Source organism: Ciconia boyciana, chromosome 2 (assembly GCF_034638445.1).
Source record: "Ciconia boyciana chromosome 2, ASM3463844v1, whole genome shotgun sequence".
Taxonomy (NCBI): Eukaryota; Metazoa; Chordata; class Aves; order Ciconiiformes; family Ciconiidae; genus Ciconia; species Ciconia boyciana.
In genome coordinates, this window is record NC_132935.1 from 142788833 (window position 1) to 142811064 (window position 22232).

The following is a 22232-nucleotide window of genomic DNA, read 5'->3' on the forward strand; positions in this document are numbered from 1 at the left end:
AAACAAAAACTGCAGTCACAGTTAACTAAATTAAACAAGTATATAAAGTGCTGGGTGATGAAAAGTATGTCTTTTAACTCCTTTTTTGGAAAGTAAGTTAGAAAATAAGAACACTAAAGGCAACTTTCAGAACTCAATTATTTGCTCACCAAAGTCGAAGATGACATGCAACTTGTGGTTTTATCCCAAAATGAGCAATAATGTCTGAAGAACAGAGCACAGAAATGACGCATCAAATGGAAAGAAAACTTCCGCTTTAAAGATCTGATATAACTTAAAATAAATAAATACCATAATCCATAAAGTAAAATGAACATTTTATAATTTTTTTAAACTTCTTGTATGGGGTTCACAGACCTGAGAATACACCCAAAATAACTCGTCCAAAGTATTCCTTTAAAAAATTATAAATTATTAGTAACAGTTTCTTTAATGGAAATTGCAGGAGTAGGTCCCACATGAGTCCATATATAGCCCTTCTCTGGTCTTGTAGGAACAGTAGGGAAGGGAGATGATCGAGATTTGAAATATTCCGAAGGTGCATGGCAAACAAATTCCAAATATTCCATTTTCCTTGGGAGATCTTCTTCTGGTCCTAGGAAAAAAATAAATAATCTTCAAAGGCAAAATTTAAAGGCATAAAATTGGAACATGCAGACCTTAAAAATATGCAACAACAGCCAACATCCCTTAGAGAATGTGCCTTTTCAATCAATGACTTTCCTGGCAAAGTAGCCTCAAATACTAGGCAAGAAACCTGTACCTTTATTTTTGCTGGGCTGATGGTTTGGGGTTTTTTTTTCCATGTCAAGCATTCAGTTATTTGAGTGAAGTACTTTAGTTAATATATTTTAAATAGATACTATTTGTAGCCTGCCTGTCAAAAGGACTTTTCTGAATTATGAATAATTTTATAATCAGTAGCAGAACACTCTCTATGCCGGTGCTTGCACGCTATGTATTTTAAGTTCCCAAGATTAAGATCAGCTAACTCAGGTCACTTTAAATGAAACAGCTTGGACTGGTATATCAGGTTTATACTGTAATAACTTTTGAGTCTATCTATGGAGTAATAATTTGATCTTTAAAGTTGCAAGACTATAATTGTGCCCGTGAGCACAAGTACTCAGATAATGACACTCACTGCAGTAGTGCTAATCATATTATATACATAAGATAAATAAAAAAGGTTATTGAAGTAAACGAGATGCTTACAGGATTAGGGTCTAACATGTGGAAAGTGCATAAATGATCCTGACAAGCTAAAAAGTTCATTTAAAAAATATAACTCTGCATTAGTCTAGGCACATATAAGCAGTTGCATAAAATTAAGGCTTAGAGATTACCTATGATATAGGATGCTGGGTCAAAACAATCTTTGGGGCTGGCTTGTGTAGGAATGAGCCAGGTTAGTGCAGCACTCTTTTCACAGTATTGGTCCTGAATAAACCCACGGATCTGAGCGTAGTATGTTTTTCCATCCTGCTCATCAACCACTGAAACAACATCTCCAATTTGATAGTATACACCCTAGAAGACATACAAACGATAACTAAATCAAACAATTTGATTTTAGAAGCTCCATTCTGTGATTCTGATTCATATCTTAAGTATCAGTATCTTAAATTATCTCAAATTACCCCGGTCTTGAAAGACAGCCTTAATTCAGCCACACTCAAAAGAACGGTGGCGTAAGATGGAGTGCTGTCTCACCTAAGCAGTCCTCAGCACTGCTTGTGCACAATCACCCAACGTCTAGGAGTCTGAGGCTATGCCTCCTGTCTGCAGAGTGGAGATGGCCTCATTCTGTCAGAATTAGAAGAGTGCAACACCACCTTCTAGAAAAAGTAACTGTAGGAATTTCCCTGTGTGTGCAGGGAAAGCAGCTTTCTGGGTATGAAGAAGTTCACTCATTTGAATGCAAAGGAGTCCCAAAACACAGATCCACCTCCTGCCACCTTCCATGGTGCTCTGTAGTGTGTGAGGTAGCACAGCAAAGGCAACTCACTTCATGTTATGACAGCGTCACACAGCACAATGCAGTGCCTGCACTATCAATATCAGAGTTCGCCAAGCATCATCCAGGAGGGTTTTGTTTTTAAAAGACCTCAAAAACCCCAAACAATCCCCTTCTCAACAACACAGCAAAGTATCGAAATAAAAACATTTTGCATAAATAGATCAGGTTAAATAAAACTTTTGATATAACTCTTAGGAATTTCTGAAAAAAACAAAAACACGCAAGAAAAGACATCAATTCTCTTCCGAACTAGTCAGCAGCAAACAGAGATTCATCTGGGATGCGAGACACGAAGCATCAGGTCTCTAGAGTGCATATGGAAGCTCAGTCTACCACTTCTCCTTTGGCTATGCAGTCTCCCAGTAGCTATCCTGACCTTTTCTCTGGGGGAAAAGACATTTCAAATCATTTATTTGTACTACCAGGAAACAAAAGCAAATTTCAGAACTTCAAAACACTAACACCTTGGCATGCTGGCAAAAATGCTCTCAAGCATGAATGCGAGAAGGCTAGCTTCTGCTTTCATTGCAGTAGTCAACAGATCTTGTTCCCAGGGTGTTCGAGACTGCTTGCACCCAGCTCTGAAACAGGAGCCAGTTTAGATGTTAGGGCAGTGCAACCCATCCCCTCTACAGGCAATATTCTCTGTGCCTAAGATAGGAAACATTGCACAAATTTAAATAATCAGCTATAGTCACTTTTGCTTGACCTCTCCACAGTGAAAGTTAAAACTTTAAAACCTCAATTGCAATAATTACTAAGGAAACCAGATGCATCTTTTTCTTGGAAGAAAAAATGGGACAATGACAACCAAGTAAACCACTGTGGTGAACTACCTTGCAAGACTTAACGGCAATGACATACAGCAGAGCAAAATCCCACACAACTGCTACGCAAGGAAGAACAGTTTCTGTGAATACATCCCTAGTGCTTTCACTCTCCATGGTGACTTTTGAGATTGGAAATAGAAACAGCAAGATCTTTTTTGCAAACAAACTTGCATAAATCATACCTTATAAAAGATTGATTCTGCTGTAATTATAGTGGATACAGACTCGGGAGCCTTGATGGGCTAAGAAAAGAACACAGAAATGGAAAATCAAAAGCATTAAAACAAACCAACCATGTAATATAATTCCAGGTTGATTTTTTCCTTTTAGGCAACATGCTGATACATTATCTTCTTAGAAAATTAGTAAATACAAGAAATCGGGTGCAAACATTTCAAACATTTGTACTTTAAAATTGAAAACAATTAAGCTAACATTTTCATTCTCAGGATTTTAAGTGGAGAAGTGAGTACTACATTCACAGGACTGGCTTCTATTTACACAAAACTCCTCCCCTCAAAAAACGAGCCTGAAGGACTGGATGCTGTGCGGACCGGTGAATCACACAGGCAGGCGTGCCCATACTACTGAGGAATAAACCGACTCTGACACTGATCACAACCACTTCCTATCCAGGTTTCGGCCCAATTTTGCGACAGGAGCTGCAAAACTCCGCGCTGGGCTCCGACGCACCGGCAAGGTGAACCTGGGGGGGCCGGGCCGGCCGGGCCCTGTGGGCGCGCCGAGGGGAGGCGTCTCGTCAGGGGACGAGAGAGGGCTCCAGGCCTGCCCTGCCCTGCCCCGCCCCGCCACAGGGCAGCCCCAGCCGGCGGGGGCCCTGCAGCCCGCCACTTCCCCTCCCAGCTGCAAAAAGCCACACACCACCTTACGTTTTTTAACTTAAAGATGTGCCTCCTTCCCTTGCCCTTCGTGGAAACCTTCTTCTCCGCGGCGGGCGCTGACTTGTACTTGGTGTTCCTCAGCCGCGCAGACCGCCGGTGGATCTCCTGCTTACTCTAGGGGGGGAATTACCGAATAAACACACGGAAGGCCGCTGCCCCGGGCGGGAGGGGTACGGCGGGCCCCCCCCCGTCCGCCCCGCCGCGACCCGGTCTGGGCGCGGAGCGGGGTCTCGGCCCCGGCTCACCTGCTTCCCGCCGCCTCCGCCGTTGCTGTGCTGGGCGGCGGCCGAGGTGGTGGCGAAGGCGGCGGGCCCGGGCGGCGCGGAGCGGGCCGTGCAGTTGTTACACAGGATCTCGCCCTGGCCGCCCTTCTTCCACATAGAGGAGGACGTGCTGCGGCACACGCTGCAGGTGGGCTTCAGCCCCAGCGGCATCCTGCGGCCGGCGGCGGGGCCCGCGGCCCCTGGCAGCGAGACGGGGGGGAGCGCGGCGCCAACACCGGCCCCGGCGCCGGCCCCTTCCCGCCGGCGGCGGATGTCGCTGCGGCGAGGCGAGGAGCGGGGCGGCCGGCCCTGCCCTCTGCTGGCTGCGGGGCCGCCTGCCGCCGGGGGGCGGCTGCGGCCCGCCTCGCCTCGCCTCGCCTCGCCTCAGCGCCCGCCGTGCCGAGCCCCGCGGGGCACCGCCTCCCACCGGCGGCCGGGCCCGCCGCGCTTGGGCCCCGGCAGAGGCGGGCGGCTGCGGCCCGGCCCGGCCGTGCCGGTGGGGTTGGGGCCTCGGCTTGCCGGGGGGGTTTTGGGGCCAGAGTGGAGAGCCATGGGTCTATGTCCTGGCAGCGTAAAGGCTGTTTCCGTCAGAAATGGCAGACAGCGAGTGTTGGCTCTCGGTCCCCAAAGAGAGAGTCCCTGTCCCAAGCAGGGCACATGTCCTACCTCAGCAAAAACCGTGACAGAGAGAGCAGCGTCCTTGCCATCCCGGCGAGAGCCAGTGGCCGTCAAGGGGGAGACCCAACGGGTGTAGCAAAGCACAGAAGCTGCCTCCGGTACCTGCTCCATTCCCATTTGCAGGGGGATGCTGGACTCCATCATCCAGAGGTGTACCCCGTCATCCTTCCCACTCACCAGAAAACCAGAGGACAAGAGACGGACTCAAATAGTCGTTCTGATTCACGGGAATAGTGACTGTGAATCTTACCCTCAACATACACCAGCTTTGGTCTTCATTAAGCCAACAGCCCCTTTTGCATGGACCCTCAGTCACGTATCAAATAATTTAAAAGGCTAGGGAATGAACACATGTCTTTGTGAAGCTTTGCCAGCTAAATGCAGGAACCATGGATCTAACAGTGGTTCCTCACCCTCATGCAACTTACATGGCCCCAAGCCATCCCTTAGAGATGTTTCTCTAGTCTGATGTTAAGAAAGAAATGCCCACTCACACACAAAGATTTACAGTCTCGTAGTTTCCGTACTTAGCTGTCATCCTTCATCCTTAGATTTTATTTAAACCTTTGGTGCAAATTAAGTTGATTTCTTTTTGTCTTGTTCTCAGTGGACACAAAGAACAAATCAGTTTTTTCTTTAATAAGACTTTTTACATAGAGGAAAATGATCCTGCTAAAATCAAATTATTATTTTATGTAAAATAGAGGCTATTTCATTCAATGGTATTATGGTAACAATTGCAAAATTAATAGACATAATTTGCAGGGATCTGTTTCCAGATGCTCCACTCCATGCAGCGTGCAGTGCTGGAGGGCGCAGTTCCCGGTTGTTACTGTCTCTGTGGCTTACCTGGGTTGGTACCAACTCAGGGCATCTATGCCTAACCTCTTGCAATCCTCTCTTCCATACCAGCTTTGACTTTCTTGTCTCAGGTGCCAAATTTATTTCCGTGTTTTTATTTAAATCCTATTTTACCTTCATCTCCTTTCAAACTGTTCATAGTTCCTGGGTTGTTACTTTTTTTTTCTCTGCTTCTTTAGTCCATCCCTCTGTAGTTTTATGTTATTATCTGGCAGACCAGTGATCTCAGAGAGACCTTTAAACTCTTCCTACTACTTTTCTTGCAGATTCTGCCCGCTTTTCTTCCCAACTGCCCTCAGAAGTTCGCTGCTGCTGGGGCCCCCTCTGCACTGTCATGTTGGCATAGCATCACTGCTCTGCATAGAAATGGGATAGAAATGGGTGATGGTGTCCATTTCTGCCCAAGTAAGTACCTAATAATTTATGAATGTTTTTATTCTGTGAATTTGATAAGATACAGTGTTAATGGATAACAAGTATATTTGGAAATAGTTGGGTTTTTTCAACTCCAGTTTTACTGTAGCCTTTTTACCATCTTCCCCACTCCCAGCTTCTTCCCTTTTGGTCTTTCCAAAACAATGCTGCAGAGTCTTTTCCTCTTCTGCCACGAATGTAGGATGCATCTGTTTTACATATATCTGTATATTCTAATTAAATATGCTACTGTATATTGTTCTGATAATTTATCCACTCTGATTTTTTCTTCTGCTTTTAAATAATAACTTGAATTAAAAAAAATGCTCAAGCTTTATGAAACCTAATTTGAGGTGATAATTTAAGCTAATTCATATTTATGTAATGTTTATGTAATGTAACCATAATGTAGCCAACCATATTTATGTAATGTTGGCAGAAAAGAGCTTTAATTCAGTATTTCTTGACAAAGTGCGGCTTCATTAATGATTGTCATTTCATTGCAACTTCGGTAAATGACACCTTGGAATTACAGTGCACTTAGTACGATTATTCTGTTGTCCTTGTGAAAGGCCATTAGAGTTACCATGATGGAGAGGCAGGGATTGCTGTCAGTGCTCTTTGATCACTCCCTACCTAGCCTGAAAGGTAACAGAAAGAGCAGTGGTTAGGATATTTTGTCAAAAATTTAAAACAGTATGTCTTTTAGTTTAGTTATGCCCAATAAAATGAGCATGGGTTAACTTTTTTTGTTACTTGATACTTAACTCTATATGTAGGCAATAGTTGAAATATTCTGATTTGAGAGTTGCTGAATACCCGGTAGTTATGGATAGCAGGGGATGGGGGCTCAGGACTTCTAAGAAGTACCCCTCTCTAAGTTTCTCTCTGGAGGATCCCAAGTTTGACAAGGTTGGTCCTAAATTTGAGCATCCTCTACATTTTCCTGATTCTCCTTAATAGAACTAGACTCTATTTGAAGCTGAAGGGGATTGAAAGACAACTGTTAGACTGTGGCCTGATTGGAATTGGAAATGACTGATTTAGCTGAGGGATTTTGCATGGTGTAAGCTCAGCTAAAGCTGAGGAGTAAATCTATTTTCTTCCAATTAATGTGTATTTCCACTTTATTTTATTTTTGCCTCAATAAAAGAAAGGGGTGCTCTTGGCTAAGCTCTTTGAAGTCATCAGAACACATCCCTGCTCTGAGGGACTTCAAATGTAAATGGACAGGATAGAGAAGTGCAGAAAACAAAATGTTGGCTCCACCTGGGGAGTGGGAGTGTGAATGTTAGTGACACACTGGCTGTCAGTGCAGAATCGTTTCTTCTTGGGAGCTTTTGGGGGGAGATGTTGGTTATTTATTGGAAGAGATGCACATCCACACAGACTCTGTGCATCTCCTGCTTAAGTAGTTGAATTGTTCTGCAGTGGATTTAACTGCATTGCTTCCTTTTAGCTTCCTACTGCTATCCTATAGTCTGCTGGCTCACATCCGAAGAATCCTTTATTCTAATTTTCTCTGTGTCACTGTTCCACAGTCAGCTGCAGAGGATGCACCTGGAGTGCTTCTCCAGAAATATTTGTGTTGTAAATGCATGTAATTTGGTATGAATCTGAGTGACTGGTGCACTTTGCATTTCCAAATGGTCTTATAGTAAGGTTCTGTATTTATTAGGTCTCTTGTGAGAAAAGCAGGTTTTATTCTCTTAATTCCCATAGCTAAAAATGATGTTGCTATTGAAACATATTGCACAATTATTACTTGCGTAAGTAGCATGCATCTATCTTTGCAACTTCTGGGTCTTAATTACTCATTTAAGTGTGTGGTAGAGCCAAGAACTAACCCCAGATTTTGTGAGGTCTTTGGTTTTTGGCCTCATGGTACGTGGCTACGGCAAGCAATGGCAGAGATAACATATCATGACCACAAGTACTTTGTTATTTTAAAGCATGTTAAAGCTGTCTCTCGAACTACTTCATTTGTACTCCAAAATGCTTCTGTGATAAAAGAACAGCAAAAATACACCTTTTAACAAAAGTTAGCATTTCTGCACTTGTCATCTTTTGTCAGTTCAGGCTCTCGGGACTTATTTTTGTAACAGTTGACAGTTTTTCGCTATTGTATCTTCTTGCAAATGGGGATTCTGTAGTACAGGCTTTCTGCTTAACAGGTTATCTTTACAGGTTACTGTTTCTGCTTCATTTGAGCCAGTTCTTAAGAATCTAATGCTTGGAGCAGTTTTAACATAAGTCTTTGAAAAGAATTTGAGTTAGTGGTCCCAGCTAAACTGCATGCCACTAAAAATACTTTATGCTTTTTTTTTAGCTTTTACGATGCTGATGCCATACGATGTTCCTTGGGCGCAACCTCACTTGTGACTTTGGGATTCTCTCTCTTTGCACTAGTGACAAAAGTCGGTACTGCTGTTAACTGTGACTAAGGAAGTTCATTTTCTTTATGTATGTTTTTTGTTATAGAATGTTTTCACGTCTCCATTATAAGCCAGTCAACACTGATTCCTAAAGGCACACGTGCACATTCCCACTGTGCATGTAGATTAACTTGTTAATCACATAGACTTTCTCTTTACTTAATTAGTAAAACTATATAAAGGAGATCTGCCAGTTGTATAAGATTTCATACTGAGTGCAAACCAAGCTCAGTTATTTACCTTTGCCAGTTTATTACTGTTTTACACTTAGATTTCAAAAACATGACAGAATTTTGTCCTTTTCAGTCAGCTGCACTTAAGAGGTTACTTGGGATTGTCATTGTAGTATTTTTTAATGAACTTCTCTTCTGGGGTAGGCAGCTCCCCTGCTTCTGATGCAGCCTCAGCTGCATTTTTAATGTGGTGCTCAAGTCCTTCTGTGGCTGCAGTTCTATATATTGCATGGGGAGTCCCTGTTTCTGAGGAACTGTGTAGTTAGAGCCTTTCCAGACTCCTGAAAGGTGGCAGGCTCATGGTATAATTTTGTGACTTTTTGTCTCTTCATATACTAGTCAAAGGACCTGCTGTAGTGGGCAATAAACTGAGACGGAGTTTCATTCGATATCTCCAGTGGGACTTCACTGTAGTTCCTGAAATTTTCCTGGTTCTGATCTTAGCACCTGTGGCCTTTGGCATTCTTTGTGACATCCTGCAGTGGCAAGTATACTTGTGAGTACATGAGACAATTGTGAGCATACTTCATTTTCCATGAAGCTTTGCAGCATGTTGATCTATTTGTTGGATTCTGCAACCAGTTCAAACTTGCCTAGGATATTTTCCCATGGTTTAGACCAGGAATTTTTCCTGCAGTCCCTGTTTTATTCCTTGTCTGGCTCTGTTAGTGAACTTCAACCTTTCTCTACTTCGTTATTACAACGGAACATAGAACTACACTCATCCTTATTTGAATTCACTGAAGTTTCTTCAAAGATGAAACTGCTGTGCTGTGTTGATATAGCAGAAGCCCTGCACTCATGCAAAACTTAGGAGGGCTGACAGGCAAGAAAATAGCAATGTAATAGGAAATTATAAGAGGACATTTTCTTTACATAACAAATTGCTATTATGTTTCAGTGTAAAGATTTGCAATGTAAGTCTACAGAGCAGAGTAAGAATTTATGAAAAATGTTTTGTCCTTTGGTTTTTTAACAGTAGCTACAAATAGGTTATGTCCTATTGGAACAGTAGTCTTTAGTATAGTATTTTGATAGTCTATTCAAAGTGCATCTCTGGTGTCATCTCACCCACTTGTGTAGTTTAAATCTCTAACACTATTTTGGAGAAGACCTAGAGCAGAAAGTGCAAAAATCCATCAAGACTGGCTGTGTATCAAGGGGAATTTACTTCATCTAAATCTCTTACATATCTCCTTGTATAATGAATAAGCATTATATACACCCTAAATGTCTACATCCTAACGTTTCTTTCTGTGCCATGTATATTGTGCTCACTTTGTACAAATAGAGTAAATGTGGTTTTTACTTAGACCATAAAAGAGTCTACCAATTTCTTCTGCCTTCCAGGACGGAATTAATCTCAAATCATGGAGAATGGAGTTGGATGGCTAAATTATAGCCAAGCAGAATTTGGACTGCTGTGCTCAATAACACTGTCTGTATATGCTCCAAAAAACAGAACTGGAATTTTAAGTGGGTGCCTACTGCTCAATTATACATAAAGACATCATGGTCAGAAGGAGGGCCTCAAACTCCAGATGCCTGAACAGAAAATAAAGATGATCAATTTCAAAATAAGATTTTTTTTTTTAATTGCAGAATGTAAAGGTTTCTGCTATAACATGTATAAATTCTAGTATTCTTTGCAATTGCATTAGTGAATCTTGGCTGGCTAATTAATATGACATTGCTGTTTGTTTCCCTAAAGGTGATGATGTTGGCTACATGGACTGCCATGCTAAAAAATGTGGACAGCAAGACTGACTGTGGCATTTGCAGAGTAAAAATGCTAGTGTCTGAGCAAGACCTTTTTTTCAAACAGATTACTAGAAATAAAATTGATCTGATAATTAGAGCAGAAGGTGCAGTGGCCAAAACAGAACTGAGGAATAATTTGAATAGTTATATTCACTGCTGCTCATAGAAAAACACCTGTGTTCATAAACTGATAAATATGCCTTAAAACCACTTATGTAAAGGTAAATCATTCTTACATAGTGAACAATTCCTATGTAAAAACCCCAAGACAAAATCCCCCATCTTTTTTCCAGTATCTTGTGCTGGATATGTCACTTATGCTTGGATGAAAATAGCACTATCATCTGAATCCTGAAGATTATATATTTGCAGCACTGAACATCCATCTGGATATATTAAACATTTTCTTGCTTATATTCCATTTACCTGGATATTCATGCAAATGACCTAAAAAGAAAAAATATATGCAAAACACCTTCTCAGGTTCGTATTTCACTGCAGAAAGGACTCTGTAAAGATCAGGACCTGCATAATTTTAAAATAACACCATCCTGTTAACAATTAGCTTTAACATTTTGTTGGTGAGATGTAACCTTAAGTATCTATGAAGAGTTGAGGAAAAAAGGGCTTTGCAGTTAATTTAGGAAACATTTTTTCTTTACTCTGTTACTCTCTTTTTAGTCATTTTTTATGAACTACTTAAATTGTTTTATGTGGTTATATATTTGGAGAATAGTATAAAGTCTATACTTGCTTATTTTTTGAAGTGGAATGAAAGCATATAATTGCAGAAAGTCAAGCCTTCATTCATTTCTTTGCCCTCATACAAAGACTGACAGCAAACAGCTTTATGCAGTATTTACAGGGGATCCACCTCCTCCTTTTGATGCACATCTTGTGCTTTACTCTTCAGTTAAAAGGACGAGATGGTAAAAATGACACTCAGTGTTCCATCATCACTGGCTTCTCTACATCTTTCAAGTTTCCATATCTGGCTGATCTACAGAAGAGTAATAAGGACAATAATCAGTATATTGTCTAATTCTGAGTAGATTGTCTGAACATTTTTTAGTAAAGAAACTAGCTATCATTATATCCATGTTTGGCTTCCATTCTTGCCAGCCTCTGTGAGTATTACAGTGGGATGCCTTGTGTGTGCTGGGAGAGGGGAAGAGAAGGAGGAGAAGGTAATAGTGAAATTTCCCTTGATAAACAATCTCTGAAACTGGGCTGTGGGGCTGTCTGATCTTGAAGCATATTGTGATTTTAAACACTTCAGAAAGTATGTTCTAAATTTGTATACCTATTAGTATGTTCTAGCTGCCATAAAACCAAAAATCTCTCTTCTGATACTCACGATCTTAGTAAAACTCAGTACTTGCTAATTGCAGCATATGCAGTGACACCACAGCAGTAGGTGATGGAAAGTGCCTTCCAGTGACTAATCCAACTTTGTACTTTAGATTTTAGAAGCTCTCCAGCATCTTGGCATGCTTGTTGGAGGAAGCTAATTAAATTACTATAACAATGAACAGAACAGTTTAGTGCCTGTTAACGTAACAGAGGCAGTCTGGAATTTCCTGGTAACAATGGAGACTGGATATTAAGTGTCACTTAAGTAACACTAATTAACAGGATGTTCCTCTAAAATTAGTCCCCCCACTCTCTGTAGCACCACTATTTGTAATGACAAGGCATTACTCTTTACAAAAATCAAGTGCACAATACAGCTGTAGCAATTAAGACAAAATTGTCTATTTAAGACAAAAATTGTCTATTTTAGATTTTGTTTTCAAAGCTTAATGAATATAGGTACCTTATATGTACAAATCAAAACATTAAACTTACTATATGGTCCCCAGCTAATCTGGCACGGGACTGAACATATCCTAAAAATGTCTGTCATCAGTCTTAAGAATCTGCTACTATAAGTCCAAGATGTAATGAGACAGAACGGAAATAGTTTAAGTAATAAATGTTTAATCAAAGAATTTTACATATTATTAACAGCATTCATTTGGCCAAACATCTACATGGTTGTAGTATCCTACTTGTATATAAAGTGGGAATGTATCAAGTATAGACTATGAAAGTGCAAATAACAATTCAAGGTTAGAGTAATTTTTTTACATTATAAAATTAACAGGTTTACAAAATAGTCTTGCCAAACTTTATTTTTGAATTGTAAAGTCAATGACTGTGGTGTTAAAATAAGTACCAAGAAAATACAAATTTAATAGGCTAATTTCATGCTCATAAGAGTAACACGGAAACAATGGATATACTGCACAACCCAACCAAATTACAAAAAACCAGAACCCACAAACTTCACTATCTTCACAGAGAGCACTCTTACATATCTTACTGTAACTTTGCAAGACATCTCAATGCAATACACAATCTTTTTGTGAGAATCTTTCTATTCAGAAATTACAATTCAAGGAAGCTATGCGAGTTGTACAACTTTCAGACCAATTCATGATGATAGCTCACGAAGAACTGTTTTAGTTGAAGGGTTTTATACTGTAAAACAATTTAAAATAGGTATTTTTCAAAGATATCCGAAGGTTCATGATTATGTCAGGAGTAGGGCAGCTAGAGGGAAAATTGGAAATTGATTTGAGATTATTCTATTCCATTCTCTCTAAAGATGCCTGCAAAATGAACCAGATTTTTATGGGGTAAGGGTAAAATATTCTTATTTCATTTTTTACTAATATGAACCTTGTGACTGCAAGGTTCAAAAGCTGGATTTGCATGAATTAGTTACCAAAACACTCACTTGAACTCACAGTAATCAATACATAAACTTTGCTATCATGACACTTGCCTATACACACTCAGTAGTAATAAACTTTTATATCATATCAACAAATCTCTGGTAACAGTTAAGCAAAACTTAAAATGGAGTGTATGTAATTTGCTCGTGTTATGACAAGTTTTGATTATATGTAATTAAAACAGCCATTTCAACAACTTACTCTAGTTGTAATTACATACTGTACCATTGTATCTCACTAACTGTAGATTTATGCTTTTAAGCAAATCTAAAACCAGTATTTTTTTTTCACGGTACAACAACTAGGAAAAGGGTTTTTTGTGTTTTATTATTATTTTTTTACACTCAACAGTAATCACACAGCAAATGAATATTGTGCAATTGGACAAATACCTAGCAGTGTTTTGTTTATGCAAAAACACTGACTGAACATTTAGTTATTTACTGTAAAGGCAAGGCCATGGGTGGTTTTATGGAGGTCTTTGCAATTAATAGCATAGTTACTCCAGAACAGACACTGAATTTGAATTACTTGTTTAACTGTGGCAACTATCCAGTTGGGTTAGGCAAAGGCACCGTAACATGTTGAGCAGAATGTGTTATCCGAACTTTAACGGTGGGACTGGCTAATATATGAAAATTCTGTATTCCTATACTTTTACAAAATGTTATCATTAAAAGTAATTGCACTATTAGTGCATAGAATGCTTTGTAGAATTATGAAAACAAAGAACTATGATTGCACTTCCATTAAAGTGTCTCTTAAAATACAGCATAGCTGTTGCTAACTCACTGTATTTTAATATTTAAAATAACTGTTTAACAGCAGCATTAGGTTTTATTAACTTAAGATACAGGCTACATTTAATTAAATGCAGTCACCATGGCAACACATGCCAGTTAAATTTAGAGAAGCAATGCTACCCAGTGGTTTCTTTCACTGCTAAGAATTGTGGGATTAGTTGGATAGAGTAACACTGCACTGTTTCGTTAGGCTACTGCCAGCTAACTATTCACAGTTTGGCACATTCGGACTGTAAATAGACATGAAAAAATCTTTGATTTTAATGGGAAACAATATCCCCTAAAACTTGTTCCTGGAGCAGTACTAAAGAGAAGCATTAAATACCTCCGTTCACACTGCTAACAAAAATGAAAAATGAGTAAGGAAAAGTTATGGAAAACAAAAACAAAACGCAAATGAATTGCTAAATGTTATTTTGGTGAAAGAATGAGTTCTAAAAAATGGAATAAACTATTTCTTAGGAAAACCAACCAAAATAATCAGTGTAAGCCTTTAATCCGTACTTTCAAGTGAAGGATCATCAACCTAAGGCTAAACAGATGCTGCATTGTATTAGGAATGTGGAATACAGCCTACTTATTCCTTTTTCTTGAGAGCAAAAAGGCAAATACTACCTAATTAAATGCAAAGGATATTCCTTGAAAGGTTCACATTATTATAAAGAACTACAATTCAAGAGAACTCCTAAATATCCGTTGTTACGTCAGTGGTTACAACTGAGCTGTAATTATGTGGATCAAAGCCTCCATAATGCTTACTCCACATACTGTACCATCTGTCACCGCCATTCATTTATTCCAGATTTAGTTTTTATTCATACCAGATGCACATGTTCGATCCATTCACTTGAGGTTTGAGGAGTATGACTTGAAGTATCTCCTGAAGCATCCAGGGTGCTTGTTACCTCCCTGTTATTATCACCACTTTGTAATACTGTTTCACCTGGAATAATGTTTTCTTCAGAAGTGCTTTCCTCTGTTTGCGTTCCTCTGCCTTCGTTTTTGAGTGCATCCTCAAATAGTGCATGCTCTTCCTGAGGCTCCAGCCCTGTGTCTATAAGATTTGGTTGCCCTGCTGACCCATCTTCAGTACTGGGTTGCTGTGAATCCTCATCTGTTTCTGTACTTGTTGAGGGGATCAGAGCAATACTCTGTGGGTTCATGTCATGAAACCAGGCCATAATATTTCCAAGTAGATTTTCATTGGTATTGGGATCTTGACTGCTGGAATCAGCGTCACTAGATGTTGAGTATAATCCACTTCTTGTATCGCTGCAGGGGTGTGAATGAAGACGATCAGCTGAAAAGGGATCATTGCCTGCACCTAGTCTCATCAGACTGTCACCAAGTTCTAACAGCTCAGAGCTGCTCAAAGCGCCTCTTGGGTTATCTATACTTATGGGAGCAGAGTCCAATCTTGTAGGCAAAGAGGTACCTATTGCTCCTAAAGATGCCTCGTTATTTAGAAAGTCTCTGGTTTCTTCATCTATGGCCAAGCCAGATTCTTGTAATGATAACTGAATAGCTAGCAGGATGTTTGGGTCATCTTCATCCAAAGAACTCAGAGCCTGTGGAAATACATAAGGTTGCTTTCAGAATAAAACTTTCATCTTGCTACATATTTTGGATTAAATGTGATTTGGGCTCAAATCTGAAATTCATTCATTATTCCTACATGTCATTTATCAGAATCAATTTTTACTGACACAGTTGACAACAGAATTTAAAAGGTGACTATTGTTACATTAGTGATTGTTTAGCAATTCTTACCGGTGTGAATGTATAATTTGTATAGATTCTCCCTTTCTCATTGAAGAATTAAGAAAATTTGCAGAGACAAAATGACACAGAAAAGCAGAGCAGAGAAAGGCAAGCAAAGCAGAGAGAATGGAAAAGAGATTAGGGGAGATACCTGAAGAGAATCCTGGTTTTCAGAGTGACTGACAGGGGTATAGTCATGAAGCGAAGAGCTGTGCAGAATACCCATAGAAGCTGAACTCACCATGGAGGTGCCATGTCTTCTACTACTGCCACCTTCCTGAGTGTCTGTTTGGGCAATTGAAACAAAAACTGTTGAAGAACCAGTGAGGAAGCCTTCTCGACTATTATTTACTGACAGAATCTCTTCCTTCCTTTTGGATTCCAGCTGTGTAATTTTACTCCTTTATTCAGTCTGAATGACATAATCCAAAACACTCCTTCCACACCAACTCTTACACAGTGGCAAAACACCAGTCCCACTGTTTTAGGACTGACTGCCTGGTTCATTTGTGCCTTTCTGCTCTCAATACCCTTCTTCTTCTCTTTGAGAGGATGGGGTATGCCATCAGGACCACAAGCCCATTGGCAGGAGGGGCAAAGTGCTTCTAAGGCACATACATGATTTATGGAAAGTCCTGAAAAATACTGCACATGGACACAATACAGGATGCATTTACAGGTGGATTACAACCAAAGTTTGCCCATTTCTCTGTTCTTTTAAGGACAACAAATCAGCTGTAATGTTAACATTACATTAATTTTTACCATAACATTGCAGCACAATTAAGAGTAGAGTCATTAGTGTATATGTCAGCAATCACTAACATTGCTGCTGTTCTAACACAACCAAGAAAAAAATAAAGGTAAAATGCTGTTTCCAGAAAAACTGTTCTGTAATAAAAATAAATGTAACTCTCTCAACTTTGGAAAACAGAATTTTCCACTTCAAAACTCAAAATGAAATAAGGTGAGACAAACTAATTCTCTCTTGCTGCATGCTTTAACAGTATGCACTGGTCATCACTACCATATCCAAGTGTTCAGTCAAATTCTAGTCCTCAAGCTAAGAAGATGGTTTTGCATTTTACTTGTAACAGGGAAGGACCAAAGCTGACCAAAATTCTTTTTACTGTTTCTAAAATAAAGAATGCATTTGTTTATTTCTCCTCAGTAAAGGATTTCTCTTTTTGTTTTTAAAGGACAAGCTTATGTATAGGACTTAAGTTCATGAGACACAGAAATGAGAGTTTGTGCAGCATGGCTTAGAGACCGAGCACACAACTGGCAGCTCTGAAGAAACAGCATCACAGTATGAGTTGGACTCGAGCTATTTTTGCACCTTTGCAAAAGCTCCTGGCAGAATGGAGACAGCCCAGACAGCCAAGTTACAGTGACCTTAAGCGCCTGCACTACCAGCAGTAGCACTGCTTAGAAGAGCAGCACGCTGGAAGTCGTAGCCCATGCCAACTTGTTTCCTGGCTGTCTTTGCCAATACAGGAGTTTCTGAGCAGGGTTTTGAAATACAGCCTTCTGACTATCTTCTAGCAGGCCTGTAGCAGGGGAACCCTCTTCTACACTCTTTATGCACAACTGGTCCTTTTAATTGGCATAAAAGAGCTGGTATATAGATAAGACTGTCATATGAAGTATGTGCTCTTCAAAATTTCTTCAGAAAAGCAAACCTGCTCTAAATAGCTGAGGAGTCATTAGTGGGAAGATCAATGCATTTCTCTTTAAAAAGAGGAGCAGCCACAATGAAGTCAGCAACACTTCATAGAATCACCATAGAATCATAGAATACCAGGTTGGAAGAGACCTCAAGGATCATCTGGTCCAACCTTTCTTGGCAAAAGCATGGCCTAGACAAGATGGCCCAGCACCCTGTCCTGCTGAATCTTAAAAGTGTCCAGTGTTGGGGAATCCACCACTTCCTGGGGAGACTACTCCAATGGCTGATTGTTCGCATTGTGAAAAATTTTCCTCTTGTGTCCAGTCGGAATCTGCCCAGGAATAACTTGTACCCATTACCCCTCATCTTTTCTATGCGACTCCTTGTAAAAAGGGAGTCTCCATCTTCCTTGTAGCCACCCTTTAAATACTGGAACATGGTGAACAAGGCTGAACAAATGCAGTTCTCTCAGCCTTCAGAAAAGAAGGCTTAGGGGAGACCACATATGAAAATGCAAAAATAAGCCTTTATGTTGTATCCTGGAAAACACAGCAATGTATTTAAAACTTCTTTAAAGTGCATCCACAGAAGAACAAGCACTGTGGTCACAATTTCTGAAGTAGGAAGAGAGAAAAAACAGCCCCAGGCAGGAACATACCTAATGTACTCTCACTGGGGTCATCAGGATCCGGAGTATTACTCAGCAGACTGTGCATGTCTCCACGTCGACGCTGTCTATGCCTCCTCCGATACTGAAATTCAGCATATTCCTGCATAAACCAAAGGTTACAAAATACAGGGCAGCATGCAGTAATATTTTTCTGATGTAACAAGCACCACATTTTTATAAAAAATGTGTGATTTTATAGGTTTATTATAAAATCACCTGTTTTCAGAAAAATAAATTGCAAGTTATATCATGCAATGCTTAAAATAAATAATAAAAAAAATCCAAGGTAATTCTAGATCTATAAAACAATGAATTAGCAAAGAAAAATACCTGATGTATTACCGACATTTTAATACTTGCAATCTCCCTTTTTAAAGAATTCCACGTACATATTTTTTGTTTAAAAGCTTTGATGCCAAACTTTATATACACACATATCGACACACTTTTTAATAAATATACACGTAGTGATTTTAGAACATAAAAACAATTAGTCTGAATTAGAACAATAGATTATCTGAGGGTCCCTGTTGCCAGCAATGGCCAGTAGAAAATAACTTTTGGAAGACTACAGAAAGCTGGCAGACGTACACCGGGACTTGTATACTTTTCCCAGCCTCCAGGACACTATGGCTCAGGAACTTCTTAAGTCACAGCTGATACTCTTCTACTGAACAGTCTTGGATGATTTTTATTCCATGAATTACAAATCTCCTCTATTTTTGCCTAACTTGAGCTGCCGATGAGCCATACCGTACGGATTTCAACTCCTGCAGCCTGTAATTTCGCACATTGTGTGTATTTACCAAAGACAGTTTATATAACATTTATGGAAAAGACTCACTTTTGGCCACATCAAGCTAACATCCCAAGGGTTAATTATCTTAATACTCGGAAATAAATGTTTTGATTTCTATACCTTTCCTAATATTAAGAGACTAATTTTATGGTTTAAGGCAAATTTCCAGATACGCTTTCTGGTTAGGACAGCTGACACTGAACCTGACTGTGTAGGTAAGATCTCTTGTAAGATCTCTTGTTAATCATTTACACAAGGCAATAAAAATATACACACAGGTAATAGCTCTTCTCTTCGGAAAAGAATATTGCTATTTTCTTCCCTAAACCCCAGGCTGGGAAATCTGTAATCCAAAGGCTGCATTTGGCCAGATGACTTGGGAAAGATAACATTACCATTAGCTTTCCTTTCTTATATTAACTCTTCATCCTAGAATATCTCAACATCTAAAGTATCTAAAATTTAAATCCAGAAGTGTCATTTCTCTTACACAATGACCTTATCAATTTTGATAGTATTATGATGGCATGTTGTCTTTCCATTAAGTGTTTCAGACCAAGTTCTTATGCATAATGACATATGCAAGCCAAAAAGAATAGTCACAAAATGATCAGTGTGGGCAGATTTTTATCTATGTAAGAAGATCCATGAAAATTGTAAGAACATAAAAATAGCTGTACTGGACCAGACAAAAGGTCCATTTAGCCCAATATTCTGTCTTCAACAGTGGTTAGTAGTAGATGCTTGTTAGCCTACAGAACAGCATAAAACCCAAGGCAAACATGAAGTGATTCTTCTCTAAAATATTCTTCCAGCTCCTAGGGAGCTCAGGGATTTTCTAAATGGAAGGCGGTGCCCCAAAAACCAGAAAATCAAATCTTGATATGAAACTATATAACTGAATTATTTTAAAAATATGTAATTATATAACTATGAATTGGATAAGGAATAACGAGAAGTGATCACTGAACACTAAGATTTATTAGTCATATCAGATCTTATCTCTTATCTGTTTGCAATAAAATAACAGATTTTACCAATAGCCATTTAACTCTTGGTTGCTTTTTAACCTTTAGAAAGATATCTTGATTACTACTGATAAAATTTTACTTCTTATTACTCAGAACAATTTTATACATGTGAACAAAAGGAGTTTTAATTTTATTGGGTAGGAACACCATGGTTTCACACAATAGTCTACAACAAGCAGTGTTGCTTGCTAAAGCCAGTAAGATTTTGTTTTCTGTAATAATCTGGCATACACAGACATTCTACTACTTGTCAGTAAAAGTACAGCTCTGTGTAAAAAATTTTGTAGTGAAATTCACTAAAATAAACAAAGATAACCATCATTCATTCTACAAAATTTCTTTAGCATAGGTGGTTGCAAGTATCCTTGATATAGCAAAGAAAACCAACTTGCATCATACAGTGCCACATTTAGGCAAATCACAAAAACTCATAAGCAATCATCTAAGCATGACTGCAATAGCACCTACTGCTAAACAGCTTATAACATATTTCTTATCAGCTTTTTCTCATATCCAGTTCCACTGATGATACAGTAACATCACAATGAGTTTGACATTATCAAATGTGGAATTATTTCAAAAGAAAGGACTAGAGGAACTAGACAGGAGAAGCAAGTTGATCTTTTGTAGAGAAGCAAGCTATTTTCTCGCCAGCGTGATGCTCACCAACAATAGCAAAGGAAATATATAGAAAAAGTACATGGAGTTTTCCAGGATGCTTTAAAATGACTAGCTAGAAAGAAAACAGCACCAAGGAAATGTTGACATGAAGTTTCCTTCCTAACTGAATGCTTTAATCTAATGTTCTCAAAATATTAAATAAAAATTAAGATGACAAAGGATAGCTTTGTAGGAAGCTTCTCATATTTTAGTGCAGAGTCTTGAAAATTATTTACTCTTTCCCATATATAGATAGTGGAATATTCATTTTAAAAATTACAATTTTCATTCTTGGTTAAGGAGCAGTAATTCATCTCATTTGAGTACGCAATTTCCATCCCGCTTCAATACATAAAAATAAAAAAGGCTAACAATATTTAGGTGTATGCCTGTATGTTTTTGTTGGATTGTTACAGAAGGATGGAAATTTCTTAGACTTTTTGTCAAATTGTGCTGAACTGATGTTGCATTCAAAAGTAATCTACACAATTTCATATATTTATTACTTGAAGGTTCCTCAGCACATAGACACCAGTTTATATACAATTTTAAAACTGGTTATGTACTTGGAAAATGATGAATACAACATAACTTGTCTAATGAACCCTTAAATAGCTATAGCCATGTTAGAGGCATTGTTTACAGTAATTGCACAATTAGCTATGCATATATTTCCTTCTATTGCAAAATAAATAAAATGGTAAGCTTAAACCAACTTGAAATGCTTTGAATCAAAATAAGGAAGCTCTTCATGCAGATTGCAATCATACCTGCTAGAATATGCAGAACTAAGTTAAAAAAATAAAAAGAAATAGTTTACCTCAGGGGATGCAAATCCTAAATATTCCCAATCCCATGTTCCACCAGCAAAGCTATAAAATGAAGAGATATACCATAAAGTTTAGAAGTAGAACAAAGTATGAACAACCTCCAAAGCTTCAAAACCTATCAACATCTAAAAAGCAGTGCAATTGTAACTCTCTAAACTTAGCAAGTCTTCTGCTTTAATTCTTACCTCAAAATTAATTTAGAAAACCATACAATTAAATTGTTGACTAATCCAGAACTGCTCGATATCTTTAGCAAATACTTATAGATTTTTGGAGTGTACTAGGTATTTAGTGACAATCTTGAAGGAAAAAAGGGAAATGGAAGCCACAACATCTAATCATTAATATATCACAAATGGGGAAGCAATTTAGGCTGCAACATAGAGAGCAGTGACTCTCAAATACCTTTTTCCTCAGTGAAAAGCTGTAATTCCACAAGGATCAAATGCCCAAGAAAATGTCACTATCTGGTGATTTACGACCACCACGTTTACCAGCTCCACTTAACCTCACTGTCAAAGAATGACAGTGGATTCACGCACTTTGGCAGCTATCAGTGAACTCTTCTGACATGCACAGTATTTTGTTTGGATTACCTGCGCCTGGGTGCTTCTGGCGAGTCTGCAGGAGCAACACCACGGGCCACAGAGGCCAGGAACTCTTGCCGTTTCTGCTGCACAAGACAAGCTGCACGGATTATTTTATGGCGAGGAGTCCGAAGGTAAGGCCTGTTCACTTTCTGTGCAAGGTCTTCAGTGACCATTTCTAGGTCTGTCTGCAATAGTTAACAAATACAGAATAAAATAATTTTACAATAAAATGAAAATAGGGT

General features: G+C 39.1%; 2 protein-coding genes and 1 long non-coding RNA gene across 7 annotated transcripts in view; 1 reads left to right on the plus strand and 2 right to left on the minus strand.

Annotated features, from left to right (window-relative positions):
- Nucleotides 1–305: 305 nt before the first annotated feature.
- On the minus strand, nt 306–4320 carry GATAD1 (GATA zinc finger domain containing 1). Its single transcript, XM_072854285.1, has 5 exons — nt 3998–4320; nt 3741–3866; nt 3033–3092; nt 1347–1530; nt 306–595 (listed from the first exon to the last, which is right to left on the minus strand). Exons 1-5 carry the CDS (start codon nt 4184–4186, stop codon nt 405–407), a joined length of 750 nt encoding a protein of 249 aa, XP_072710386.1. The 5' UTR covers nt 4187–4320; the 3' UTR covers nt 306–404.
- On the plus strand, nt 3432–17295 carry LOC140648392 (uncharacterized). Of its 2 annotated transcripts, none has more exons than XR_012041196.1 (5): nt 3432–3550; nt 5821–5959; nt 8298–8431; nt 8976–9132; nt 16941–17295. It is a non-coding gene; the product is annotated as an uncharacterized lncRNA (long non-coding RNA). The 2 variants fall into 2 exon arrangements; XR_012041195.1 differs by lacking the exon at nt 16941–17295 and adding an exon at nt 9987–10121.
- The window catches only part of ANKIB1 (ankyrin repeat and IBR domain containing 1), a 97356-nt gene continuing 88152 nt past the window's right edge, over nt 13029–22232 (minus strand). For 2 of the 4 annotated variants that reach the window (XM_072854276.1, XM_072854277.1), the window contains exons 16-20: nt 21997–22175; nt 21391–21442; nt 18069–18180; nt 15893–16026; nt 13029–15548 (exon numbers count right to left, since the gene is read on the minus strand). In XM_072854276.1, coding sequence (XP_072710377.1) covers nt 14796–15548; nt 15893–16026; nt 18069–18180; nt 21391–21442; nt 21997–22175 — 1230 coding nt within the window. In that variant the 3' untranslated portion in view covers nt 13029–14795. The remainder of the gene's footprint in view (nt 15549–15892; nt 16027–18068; nt 18181–21390; nt 21443–21996; nt 22176–22232) is intronic. The other 2 variants (XM_072854279.1, XM_072854280.1) reach the window with 2 other exon arrangements.

Excerpts from the sequence above, each read along its gene's own strand:
- GATAD1 (XM_072854285.1), bottom strand. The coding sequence starts at position 4,186 with ATGCCGCTGGGGCTGAAGCCCACCTGCAGCGTGTGCCGCAGCACGTCC. Across the intron at positions 3,093-3,740 it reads ACATCTTTAAGTTAAAAAAC|CCCATCAAGGCTCCCGAGTC; the intron begins GTAAGGTGGTGT and ends TTCTTTTCTTAG. Across the intron at positions 1,531-3,032 it reads CAGAATCAATCTTTTATAAG|GGTGTATACTATCAAATTGG; the intron begins GTATGATTTATG and ends TATGTCTTCTAG.